The sequence below is a fragment of the Plasmopara halstedii genome, assembly GCF_900000015.1.
Source record: "Plasmopara halstedii genome assembly, contig: Scaffold_42, whole genome shotgun sequence".
NCBI classification, from domain to species: domain Eukaryota; phylum Oomycota; class Peronosporomycetes; order Peronosporales; family Peronosporaceae; genus Plasmopara; species Plasmopara halstedii.
Window position 1 is genome coordinate 313,418 of NW_020186963.1, and position 12,038 is coordinate 325,455.

The window sequence follows — 12,038 nt, forward strand, 5'->3', positions numbered from 1 at the left end:
TGATATAAATATAGTCTGCAATAAATTGTCAATAAGTAAAATTATTGTCCACTGCGCTCACCGAATTGGGTTATGCGTCAGAAGTAAAACGAACAATAATTGCACACTAAACCTATCTATGCTTGCGCAATAATAAAAAGAATCATCTGCAGGCGCAAAAGGCAACGAAGGCACCGAGTCTACGGCCAAAAGGCCTTCACTCATTTGGCCGCGCAGACAGAGGCGTAGTGATCATCTCTTCTCATGTTTTCGTTAAGCTACGACCCCCACCAATTGTGTCTTTTTCCGTCAAATCGAAGTATTTTGTTGTGCACTCCCTTCCACCAACCATTAAAACATCGACGACAAACGTCATCTAATACCAACGACACAAATAGTAGGAGCCGCAGCTCACCGAACTCCTTCTCTACACTCCTGCTCAAGCCAAGGAATCATGCATGGCCAAATACACGATTCAGTCCGCCGCCCAACACTGCAACCCATTTTAGCCTTGGTGAGCCTCAAGAACAGACATAGCCTCTTGAATCTTGGCCTCCAACGCCTCCGGACTTTCAAGCAGATGCAGTAACTCTCCGTTGTCCATTTCCAGCAGCATACCCGTAATTTTACCAGCCAGTTCAGGCTGCTGGCGGTGAATCAACGGGTAAAGACGCTCGCCAATCATGTTTTTCTGAATCTCCGGCGAGGCGGCAGCCAGAGCAGCCGAGGTTAACGGCTCCGGGCCAGCATTCTGAATGGGAGCAGCAGGTGGCATCACACCCTGAGGTGGAACATCACGGGCTTGATGGTTGCGGGCGTTCGCCGTGTACTTGAAGTTGCGACGGTTAGGTGGAGCACCTTGGGGCCCTTGTGGGCCCGGACCCTGGCGGCCACGTCGTGGCTGGCCACGTTGCTGCTGCATTGGCATACCATAACCAGGCATTGGGTAGCCACCTGGAGCTGGCGCGCCAGGCACACGGGCACCGTATGGGATTGGACCACGCTGGACTCCACGAGGCATCATCTGCTGAGGATACATAAAGCCTTGACGAGCTTGGGGTGGAAGCTGACCAGGTTGACCATAAAACATAGGAGCAGCACCGTACATAGGTGGCTGGCCCATTGGCATGCCACGACCAACAACCATTCCAGCTCGTTGCTGAGCGTGCTGAGCCTCCAACTGTGCACGCCGCACTTCCTTACGCTGCGCTAAAGCAACATACACGGGCTTACCAGAAATCAATTTGCCATTCATCTCTGCGACCGCCTTATTGGCTTCTTCAGGGGTCGAAAAGCATACAAACCCGAAGCCTCGTGAGTTGCCATTCGGGTCTCGCATGACACGAAACGACGTTATAGTGCCACAATCGGAAAATGCTTCACGTAACTCGTCGTCTGTCAACTGGTCGTCAAGATTTTTCACGTACAGATTGACACCCTGATATTTGTTGATGCGTTCCATCTTTAACTGTTCAAACTTGTTTCGGAGCTCCCGTTCTCGCTCAGAGCGCTTTTGAGCCTTGCCAACGTACAGCTCTGTCTCTACGCCCTCTCCTGCAGGGTACACTTTGCCGTTAAGTGCCTCTACTGACCTGTGAGCAGACTCTGAGTCTTCATAATTAACGAAGCCAAAGCCACGATTGTGATCCGGGTTTGCATTGTCCTTCATCACAACTGCACTTAGCACCTTTCCAAACGGTTCAAACTCTTTCATCAGATCAGCATCTGTCCAATGAGTGGGCAAGTTCTTTACATAGCAGTTGGTCCAGTCATCGGCATCGGGACGATCCTGACGCTTCTGGAAGTGACCAACGAAAACCTCTGTGCCAGCAATGAGCATACCATTGATTTTAGCAATAGCTTCAGTTGCAGCCTCAGCCGTCTCATAATGCACGTAACCATATCCTTTGCTATTGCCAGTGGTGTGGTCAATCGCAACTTTGCAACTTAGAATATTGCCGAATAGAGAGAACGTATCGTACAACGCCTTGTTGTCAATTGACGTGTCTAAGTTTTTCACAAAAATGTTACCGACGCCTGACTTACGGAGCGATGGATCACGTTGAGACCACATAATACGGCAAGGAACACCCTTAATGCTCGTAAAGTTCATTGTATCCAAAGCGCGCTCAGCATCGGCTACATTGTGAAAGTTCACATATGCGTAACCAAGCGAACGACGGGTAACGGCGTCTCGGCACACGCGAATGCTCGCGACTGGACCCACAGCATTGAATATTTCAAAAAGTAGCGCCTCCGTTACATCCGGATGGATGTCCCCTACATACAACGAGGCCGTGTGAAACGGCTGCGCGGCACCTGTAGCCGACGAAGTCGAGGCTGAGGTCGTTACAGCAGCCGGAGTGGCGCTGACAGAGGCAGGAGCTGGGCTGTTGGTCGGGGAAGATGCGGAGTTGGCCATGGCTGCAGCCAAATGAAAGTAAAGTCAGCGAGTGTGCGTCATCAGTTCTGCTTACTACGTACCTGTCGCGTTGGAGGAAGGAAACCTGTTTTTTTCTTTTTTATTGAAAGAGAGAAAGAGACTGGCATCATTGGAGGAGCTCGCCGCAAAAAATTCTGCATGATTTGAATTAGTGTTAAAATTGCTATTGAATAGTAGCATTTTGAAAGGATCTGATTGGTTTATAGATAAAACAATTTGATAAAAGCTCCTACTTAACCAATCACAAACAACTATTTCAACAATTAATGCAGCACCTGAAGAATATACGTGGACCACACGAGCCGTCGCCACCAGTCATCCTCTACCTACCACGGATCGGATAAACATGTGTTGTCATTGTGACTCGTGCCACAAGACCTCTCTGTAGTAACTTGTGCAGAAAGTACATGACTTTAAAGTAACTCTAAATACCGGTAGTTATGCCGCCCATTTATGTGAGCGAATGGTGAAACGCTTATACGTGTGGGGATCAGGTACATCGTTTTGTGTCTGCCGAACTCTGTAGGCCAATGCAAGCTAACAAGTGTATTAACAGGAGGAAGTGGGCAACTCGGATTGCATAATAATGACGATTACGCACTTCCACAACGTTGGGAAAATAATCAGGTCCATTTATTCGATGGTAAAAAAACGAAGTTAGGCTCATATCATAAATTACTTACAGATACAACTTGAGTCCATCATATCTGGAGGATGTCATAGTGCAGGTACGTTGGTAAAGCAAGAAATTTGTAAATCGTTGAATGCAAGCTTGGTATTTGAAGGAATTGATTCCAATGGTCATCTCTTTCTTTGGGGGTCGAACGATCGTGGTCAGCTTGGCCAAACATTGTCAAAACAAAAGTTTTCAAACTTTCTTCAGAATTCTGTAGCATGGATTCCACGTGAAAACGTATGTGATTGACTTTGATGCATGTTAACAACATAAGGTGTTTAAGTTGTTGTTGAGACAGAAAACAAAGTTCGTAGCTTGTGGATGGCGGAGTACATTAGCCGTCGCTTCATCGAATAACGAAGAAGACCAAGTTTACTCATGGGGTTCAAATGAGTATCATCAATTAGGTCGTGTTCAAAATGCCACTGAAATATCTGCACAAATATGTTGCTTGCCTTTACATTTTCAAGTTACAAGTATTGCATGTGGTTGGAAGCATTCGCTATTAGCCACAAGTGATGGTGTTGTGTTCGCTTGGGGAAGCGGGCGACATGGCCAATTGGGACTTGGGACCGATATTGATGAGACTGAGACTCCCAAGCACATTCAGGCATTGACGGATATTGCTATTACCCACGTTTTCTGTGGATGGGAACACTCGGTATTTAGCTCTTCTAGTGGTGAGATATTCACCTGTGGTAACAACCGACATGGACAATTGGGTGTGACAAAAAAAATTGACTCGAGAGTATCGAAAGGCTTAAGGAAGCAGATAATTAGCTCACCCGTTCGAGTGGCAGACCCTCAAGACAAAAGCCGTAATCTTCGTGCTGTCCACGTTGGCTGCGGCTGGCATTTTGTAATGTGCGTAGCAGAGACCGGAGAACTTGTGACTTGGGGCAAAGGAAGCCACGGACAATTGGGTTTGGGTACGTTGGAAAACGTGTGCGAGCCCAAAGTCGTGCCTTTTTCTCATCCAATTCGTCAAATAACATGCGGAAGCGAACATTCAATGGTCGTAACAACTTGTGGCGATATGTACACGTGTGGTTGGGGGGAACATGGCAATTTAGGTAAGTTCATCACTGTATTCTTTGGTTCGTCAATGTTCTGATATCTTGTTTTTAAGGACATGGAGACACAATCAATCGTGCTTTATTCAAAAGAGTTGAGTTTTTCTCATCCATAAACCAAGAAGTTATCAGTATCGCTGCCGGTGGAGCTGTTTCCATAGCTGTCACAAGAACAAGACGACGATAAGAAACATTGATGTTCTAGAATACTATTGCTCAAGTTCATTGATTCGTATTTCCGCGATACAATCAAGTTGCAGTCTTCGTAATCCCAGCTTACAAGTATTTCATCCTGCGTTTCACCTGATCTTTCTGAACATCAATCATGCGTACTTGATGTTCCAGCTCCTCGTTTGCAGCTGCTTCGCCACTCATAATTTGTTGCTTAAGGCGCTTCTCCTGTTCTCGTAGCTGCGAAAGTTGGTAATCGAGCTCTTCCTTCGACTGAAGACGACCTGAATTTATATGTTTCGATAAACCTGGTGCAAGAAATGGCATCGTAGTCGATGATCCAGTAGTAGAATTTAATATGGACGCTGCAGTTGTCGTCGTGACTTCTTGATGCTTCGCCTTTTCTATACTTTGAATTTCATTCGTCGGTATTTCTGCCATCTTCTGACATTCGTTCTCCACCAAAACGCCCATCTTCTCGTCTGCCTTTTTCTTCAGTTTATTTATCAAGAACGACTCGTCCTTGCCAGCAAAGTAGGTGTACAAACCATTGCCCAGTACCACAGCAAAAACGATCCAATAGATGCGCATGGGCAGTGATACTGGCTGATGCGAACGATCGCCCCAGTCAGAGCCGATAATTCGCGCGAGTGTCGAATCTACTTCGGCCTCATGTTTGTCAGCACCATAATTCTTGGTCAGGCGCATGGTGCCCGGTGTCGCCGATCGATTTGATACACCAAATGTCGAGGTTGTATTTGTAGTAGTTTTAGTTGTTGGCTTAGCGCTACCATTGGAATTCCAGCGGCGTCCCCATGTACGAGTACGAAAATGCCTAAGCATTTGCAAAAATGTGGAATCGCTAATAAAAAATTTAAATTTCAGATTTGTACAGTAATTTGATTGTGATCCGGAACATGAAAAAGCAATGTTCGAACGCTTCAGCTAATGATCTGATATAGATACATTACATGATTGAGTGCTTATTTCATGATAGTAGCGAATACACAGTCTCGCCTGTAGATTTCGTCGTTGCTCGGATTTGACTATGTGAATCAGAAACCTCCGATGATAGAAAATGACATACTTTAATGTGTACAGCTAGTTTGCGAACGATAGACTAATCACTTGCCTTTGCATTCTGTCATCTGATGATAAAGTGCTTCTCGAACACCAAACACCTCAACTTTGACGCTGATCATGACTCTGCCTTAGCAATGGGCCTCTCCGATTCTAGCGGCATCAACAAGAACTTTTACTTCTGTAATACGAGATACAAATTGTGTTTGAGGAACGTGATCTGTAGGGGCTCTTTTGATGAGGTCAAGCTTAATCACTGCGTCGACACGCTGGGCCAGTCGACGGTCAAAATCAAGCCATGGAAGGCCTTGGCAATCATTCATGTTGCGATGTGAGGAAGATTTCACGGCTACATGCGACCTGTTCTGCTGGCCTTAGCGCAGCGATGTATTTTTTACATTTAGAGTAGCATATCAGATTTTGGTCAACAAGCTCTATATTCTTCATCGACGCTTTTGAATGACATCAGTTAGTGAGTTTGATGAAAACAAACATTGACACGTTTGAGACGGTTGCGGAGCAGCTTGACGCAGTGGGCATTCCGGTCAACGAGGACATCTCAATATTAAAGCTTCTCGCACAACTCAGCGAGTCTTACCTGTTTTAGTTATGGCGTTAAAGACTCGCTGCAAGGGAGCTCGTGACGTCTTGGCTGTATTGCGTCAACATAACACGCAAGAACAAGGCGGTGGTGACGATGGAACCGTATACGATCAGGGTCGAGCGCATTTGAATTGGGCGATAGATAGCGCCAAGGACAACAAGCACCGCTTGCTTCTGATGAGTACAAAAACATTGAAGTGCTCTGAGCGTCCCCACCACAACGCGGAACGGCAAATGTATGGTGCGCGGAGCAAAAAACACGCTTACAATTTTCTAATTTGCTGTTGCTTGTGAGCCAGAAGATATTCCATTACCATGCATATGAGACGGTTTCGACCCAGAAATGCACCAAATACGATGCATGCGCAGTGGTGAAGTTTCGGTTAATCGGATGTTAGAATCCTGAAAAACCGTATCGTCTCGAAAAACAAAGATTGTCGTGACTTTTGACAACTTTAATAGTAAACAGCGAAATCTTTATGCAATGCGATAAAGGAGTGGATCAAACCTCGACGCAATCCGACGATATTGACCGCGAAATTAAGGGCATTAGACAGACTTGAATTATCGATGGTCTTCTACAGAGAACAAAGTCGCTGGAGCGAGGGGTGGGAAGTTTTCGGACCTAGTGACAGAGCCGGCCTCAGACATGTCAACGTCTGCTCAAGGACACGAAGCGGTATACGTTAGCAAAATTGCCGACAATGTTCGCTACGTGGTTAGTATAAGGGCGTGCAACTCGGCAGCTGACTCTGTTCGCAAGTACCTGATGGTCAGGCCGTCTATCTTCTTATTCTTCAGGGCAAGTTCGAAACGGCCATAAAAACGCTGAGCTGAGTGGGAGTCTTGAAGATGAGGCGCAATGGCAGACCAGTAATATGCCAGTACGACTCTCTTATCGGTATAGCTGTACCAAAAAGGATGACACCCAAGTTGACTGACTATACCAAGGTAGATTAAGATAATGATTAGAATGGTAGAGTATTTGGTGAAAAGACTTTGAAGTAGCAGCTAGTTTGTAATCTTGGGGCCGCTAATTTTACTTGTTTTGTGACATGTAGTGATTATGTGCTTCTTAATAGACCTGTGATCATTTATGGTTGACTCGATGCTTTTGGGTATGGTGGCGCGTAGCTTGAGACGCACGTCAACGTATTTGGTTGCCGCGTGGGTGATTCATCCACAAGATTATAGGCTTCGTGATCTTCAAATTGATCCCGTTAAATTAGCTTCAAGACTTCGAATCCCTTTGTGCTTGGAGCTCGATCATGGATATTCTAAACCACAAATCTGGTTTAAAATATATCACCTTCCCATTCCCGTTTTAATTATTTTGTGGCTCGCAGCGGTCATGCACTCGCTAAAGAGACCGACAAGGTTATACAGATTAGCTTAATTGATTCACAAAAGCTCGCATGCGACAAGCTATCATTGACATGCCGATTTGGCTTGCCGGTGGACAGTGTTTTGCGTCGAGTTTTGTGCTTGAAAGCGAAATGTGGCGAACGTTGTTCAAAGTGCTTGACATCGGATCATCAGATCAGGTATGATCATCGCTGAACACCCACAGTCAGGTGGTCAGTCGGAACGCGCTAAGCGCGTGATGGAGTGAATTCTCTAAAAACAAAACTGGAGCGATTGCAGCGCTAGAGCAAGTTGCCCCACTCATACATATGTGCATTATATAACGCAGTGCATGCTTTGACAGGCTTACTGAGATTCGGTTGAATCAACACTCATGTGTCGTTAGACCGCCACAAAGTGAACCAGGCTTGGCGGGGGTTCGATACAATTCAATATTGTGAAAAAAACTAATGAACAATCAACATTTGACAGGCTGCCCAAATGCACCTACATATGATAGAGGGTATAATCTGTTGACACGCTTTGATAAGTGCTTACTCTTTAATTTGAGTTGAGCCACCAGTACTGAGCGCCACTGAAACGAACGATTTCCCTTTTTTAAGGTGGCACCAAGGAGGCAATCGTTTGTCTCGTACAGTGTTTTATACATGAGATTCTCATGATGAGGCCTCACCACATTTAGAGCATCGATTGGGTAAATTCTGTAATAAAGCAGGCCTTGAACAAGAAATATTCGTTTAACTGTCCTTTTCGATGCTTCAAGTTGTGCTACACATGCTGCATCTGAACCGTACGGTGAATGTGTCGCTCACCGATGCGCAACGTTCCCATCGTGACATGCGATAATCTATGTGTAAGTGGGCTGACTGCACTCAATAAAGCCATATATTCGGGGGACGCCCAAGCAAATCCATCATTATGCTGACCAGTTGTATACATTTCAACCAAGATATACTTGTCAAAGTAAAATATCCATATTGCCATTTTCTGCGAGGGATGTGGTGACGACGTCGATGTGTGCAACGACGCATGATCAGTATCGATTACAGCTTAAAGCAGAAAGATTTATTCTGAAGTCGATGAAACCGCTCGTTGTCATGAACAAGAAAAGCTTTTTCCTTTTAGATGAGAGGGCTCAAATGAGATTACACGTTCATGCCCGTTGTCATCTGGTTGAAGCAAATACTAACGGTCAAATAAACACGAACAACGCGAAACAGCCGATCCGTATTCGATTGAATCAGAATCAAGGCAATCCTGAAGCTTTCCCACGGCGTTTGAAGCCACCTCTTCTGCCGCATTCAGCACCAGACATTATTTTCAAAGATTTGGCGAATGACTTGCCATCTCCGCGCCCAGATACTCAACAATTTCCTGCGAGAGATTGGTCGACCGACCCTGCGTGGGAGCCTGGGCCTTTACATATCTCCGCCAAGAGAGAATAAGGCTCGCCAGATGAATATGAAATAGTTGCGTGTGTACAATTGTAAAGAGACGGCTCCACTTTCTTAAGCATGACTGAGACGCATAACCTCTGGCACGATTGTAAAGACTTCAGCTCCCGAGCTCCCGCCACATCTGTCGTTGTAGCAATCTCCATGTCGGATCTCTGCGGTATATTTCGTCGACGCTGGCAGGGATGTTGTAACGGTGTACGGACTGTATTGTGATACGTACACTTTGCTGAACGGCCCCTACCATCCAAATCCGAACTTAAAATGGCACAGTATGGCACTATGATGAAGTAAAATGAGAAATACTAGTATGATGAAAGAAACGGCACTCCGAAAAGATACACGTGGGCTGCTAACTTCACGCTGTGCAGTTTACATACCATAATTATCAGTAACATAGATAGGTTTAGATTTTGAGCAAGACTTGATTCCATTCGCATGCCACTCATGAGCTGCAGAGCAAGCGAGTATATATCTTTTTGAAAGGCTCTCGACTCTGCTCCCGTCTTTTGTGTGTATGTTACCGAGAACTTGTTGGAAAAAGGCATTTTCTGTGCATGTGGTAGAGTGATTGGCGAATCAGGGGCTAAAAGAGGTTATCAGGTGCCTGGAGATCGTCAGCAGCTTAAAAAAATAACAGTAAGACACACGAAAGTTTCAGCTTTCGCGACGGTGATGCCTTAATCAACTTTAAGACGTAGGATGTTGGATTTCTTTACTCGAGAAGGGAGGGGGGCTAAATTTGGGCATGCTTTAGGCGGGAATCAACACTAACAATCTCCAATTAGGACGTCGCGTAGTGCAGTGAATTGTCGTGCATTTCGTACACACGAAGTTGTGACTCATAGAATTTGTGTGACCACCCTATGAGATGAGCTTACCAATCGTGTCTAGCTGTCAGAAGGATAGCTACTTCAAACAGCTAGTGTTACATCCTCACATCTTAAAAATCTGATCAGACTCGGTAATCGAATTGACGGCAAGTACTACCAGGATAAGCAAGGGAACGATATCTCAAAGTTAAGCATTCTGTCGAAGGTGGTGGCCATTTTCGTTAGCCTGCTACACTATATATGTGAGTAGCAGCTATGCAATGCTTGTGTTTGCGCTGATAAATGTATGTACAGGAGCTATAGTATCAACTTTCACGAGTGCTAGATGAGAGTAATTCGCTTGACGCATATCCTCACACTTTTGAAAGTCTAAGAATCATGAATTGGTTCAACTTTCAATCTGTACTGCTATTCGTGTCATGGATCTCCGCGGATTCTTCGCCTTCCAAGTCATCGTCGCTAGACGTTGGGATCAATTAAAAGTTATACCGCTGTGCGGCATTACGCAAATTTTACCTGAAAGCTCTGAATTCGGTACCCCTGGTGCATCTTACAAATATTGTAAGGGATATTTAAACAAAGCATGAATTCCTAAGGACAACAAGTAACACCCATACCTATTGTTTAGTATACCTCCCATACATGTTTGCTACTTGTAGAAACCTTAAGAAACTTGTCAAATGTTTTGAAAAGAAATGATAATAATTGAGTTTTATTTTATGTAATCTACATAGAAAAGCTACATTAAAGCATTGGTGGCTACAAAGATGGAGGAAGAGAAGCTGATCCGGCTTCATGATATGCTTGCCAAGCTACGCCCCGGTGGAAAGAAGGTTTTTATTGCAAGCTATAACTTTGCCAAAAACAATTTGAAAATTCAACAATATTTATACTTGTAGGGTGGCTTAGGATTCGCGTCAATTGGTGGCAGAAAAGGAGTGAAGCGCTCAGATGGACTGCCTAATAACGGATTGTATTCCATGTTCGTGCGTCAGGGTGAAGGATCTTATCAGCATAAGCACTGGGAAGAGAATGAGGATGACGAGGCTGACAAGAGCGAAGTAAATGTGAAAAAGGCAAAGAAGAAGAAAAGCAAAAAGAAAATGAAGGATGTCGACAATGAGAATGACAACAATCAGTTGTCAAAAAAGGAAAAAAAACGCGCTAAAAAGGAGAAGCTTGAGATGAAACATGCTGATTCTGAAGCTGTCGCTGTTATGGAGGCCGAAGGTGTTGGTTCCCAGAGGAAAAGTAAGAAGCGGAAACTTGAAAATGAGAAAGTCAAAGCGGTTGCAAACGAGATCAACGACGAGATGAACCAGGAACCGAAGCGCAAAATAAAAAAGGAGAAGAAGCACAAGAAACACAAAACGATTGTTGAGGAACCTGTTATAGACGATAATCTTGAAGAGAAATCTGAAAGAAAGAACAGGAAGGAGAAGAAACACAAGAAAAAGAAAGTTAAGTCATCGAAATAATGCGCTTTGATCGGCATTTGCGCGACTATATTTTAGAGCGGAAAATAATTAGACTATGGTTTTCTCTACGCAGATTTATTGGCGTCTAGACTCAAAATTGCTCTATTTCCTAGCTGATCTCGTCTTTTGTTCGCGACAGGTGGCGATTTCTAGGAGATTTTTGAGATGCATCTTGCGATCCTCTAAAGATTTAAGCTGTAAGAACCGGGCAGCGTGAAGTTGAACGACTGTCCAGCCTAACAACTCGAGGTGTCGCGCCTTGAGATCAACAAATGCAAAAGTTTTTGGTTCGTTGTCCTCGTCACTTGGCTCCAATGCTTGATAGCAATCAGGTAGATTGATCTCGAATGCAAGTTTTTGTCGTGGTACCACGACGTCGAGGCGATAACCACATTGAGTGGCGTACATCGTTTCATGCTGGAGTTCAAATTCGTCCAACGCAGTGCAAATAAGGTGATGCAAGCGGAACGAAGACCTCTTGGCCTTGAAAGTAGTGGGTCATAGAACATTACGCCGGCAGTTTTTTTCCTCACCGTAATTTACCACCAAGAACAATCCTGAAACCTTCTTTCGGGCCAGGTGCTATTTTGACGACGCAACCTCTCGACCACCTGAGAGCGAAAGCAACGTCTTTTCGATGTTAGGGTAGTTTAAGAACCGCTCAACCGGTGAGATCTAACAGACGTTGATTTGACGACATAGCGAGAGCCACGTCTTTTTGGATCTTAGGGCGTTTCGGGACCGCTCGACCGACAACATTCAGACTGTATATTGATAAAAGCAATAGAACATTACGCCGGCAGATTTTTACCTCAAGGATTACCGTAGTTCGGACCAGCGCGACGTGGCGTCTCATCATTGGTTGAAAATCTATGTCACACAC

General features: G+C 44.9%; 5 protein-coding genes across 5 annotated transcripts; 2 read left to right on the forward strand and 3 right to left on the reverse strand.

Moving 5' to 3' along the window:
• Nucleotides 1-484: 484 nt before the first annotated feature.
• On the reverse strand, nt 485-2,602 carry PHALS_09429 (polyadenylate-binding protein 1-like; the record flags this gene model as incomplete). The annotated part of the gene is made up of 2 exons (XM_024722681.1): nt 485-2,403; nt 2,464-2,602. 2 exons carry the CDS (start codon nt 2,600-2,602, stop codon nt 485-487), a joined length of 2,058 nt encoding a protein of 685 aa, XP_024571672.1.
• Nucleotides 2,603-2,885: 283 nt separating this feature from the next.
• Nucleotides 2,886-4,358, forward strand: PHALS_09430 (FOG: RCC1 domain; the record flags this gene model as incomplete). Its single annotated transcript, XM_024722693.1, has 5 exons — nt 2,886-2,916; nt 2,979-3,049; nt 3,108-3,335; nt 3,397-4,171; nt 4,228-4,358. The coding sequence occupies 5 exons, from the start codon at nt 2,886-2,888 to the stop codon at nt 4,356-4,358; spliced, it is 1,236 nt and encodes a 411-aa protein (XP_024571673.1).
• Nucleotides 4,359-4,447: 89 nt separating this feature from the next.
• On the reverse strand, nt 4,448-5,185 carry PHALS_09431 (uncharacterized protein; the record flags this gene model as incomplete). The annotated part of the gene is made up of 1 exon (XM_024722704.1): nt 4,448-5,185. One exon carries the CDS (start codon nt 5,183-5,185, stop codon nt 4,448-4,450), a length of 738 nt encoding a protein of 245 aa, XP_024571674.1.
• A 5,259-nt stretch (nt 5,186-10,444) lies between these two features.
• PHALS_09432 (uncharacterized protein) lies at nt 10,445-11,155 on the forward strand (the record flags this gene model as incomplete). The annotated part of the gene is made up of 4 exons (XM_024722715.1): nt 10,445-10,510; nt 10,577-10,738; nt 10,817-11,065; nt 11,144-11,155. 4 exons carry the CDS (start codon nt 10,445-10,447, stop codon nt 11,153-11,155), a joined length of 489 nt encoding a protein of 162 aa, XP_024571675.1.
• Nucleotides 11,156-11,257: 102 nt separating this feature from the next.
• Nucleotides 11,258-11,563, reverse strand: PHALS_09433 (RAP domain; the record flags this gene model as incomplete). Its single annotated transcript, XM_024722726.1, has 1 exon — nt 11,258-11,563. The coding sequence occupies one exon, from the start codon at nt 11,561-11,563 to the stop codon at nt 11,258-11,260; it is 306 nt and encodes a 101-aa protein (XP_024571676.1).
• Between the last annotated feature and the right edge of the window lie 475 nt (nt 11,564-12,038).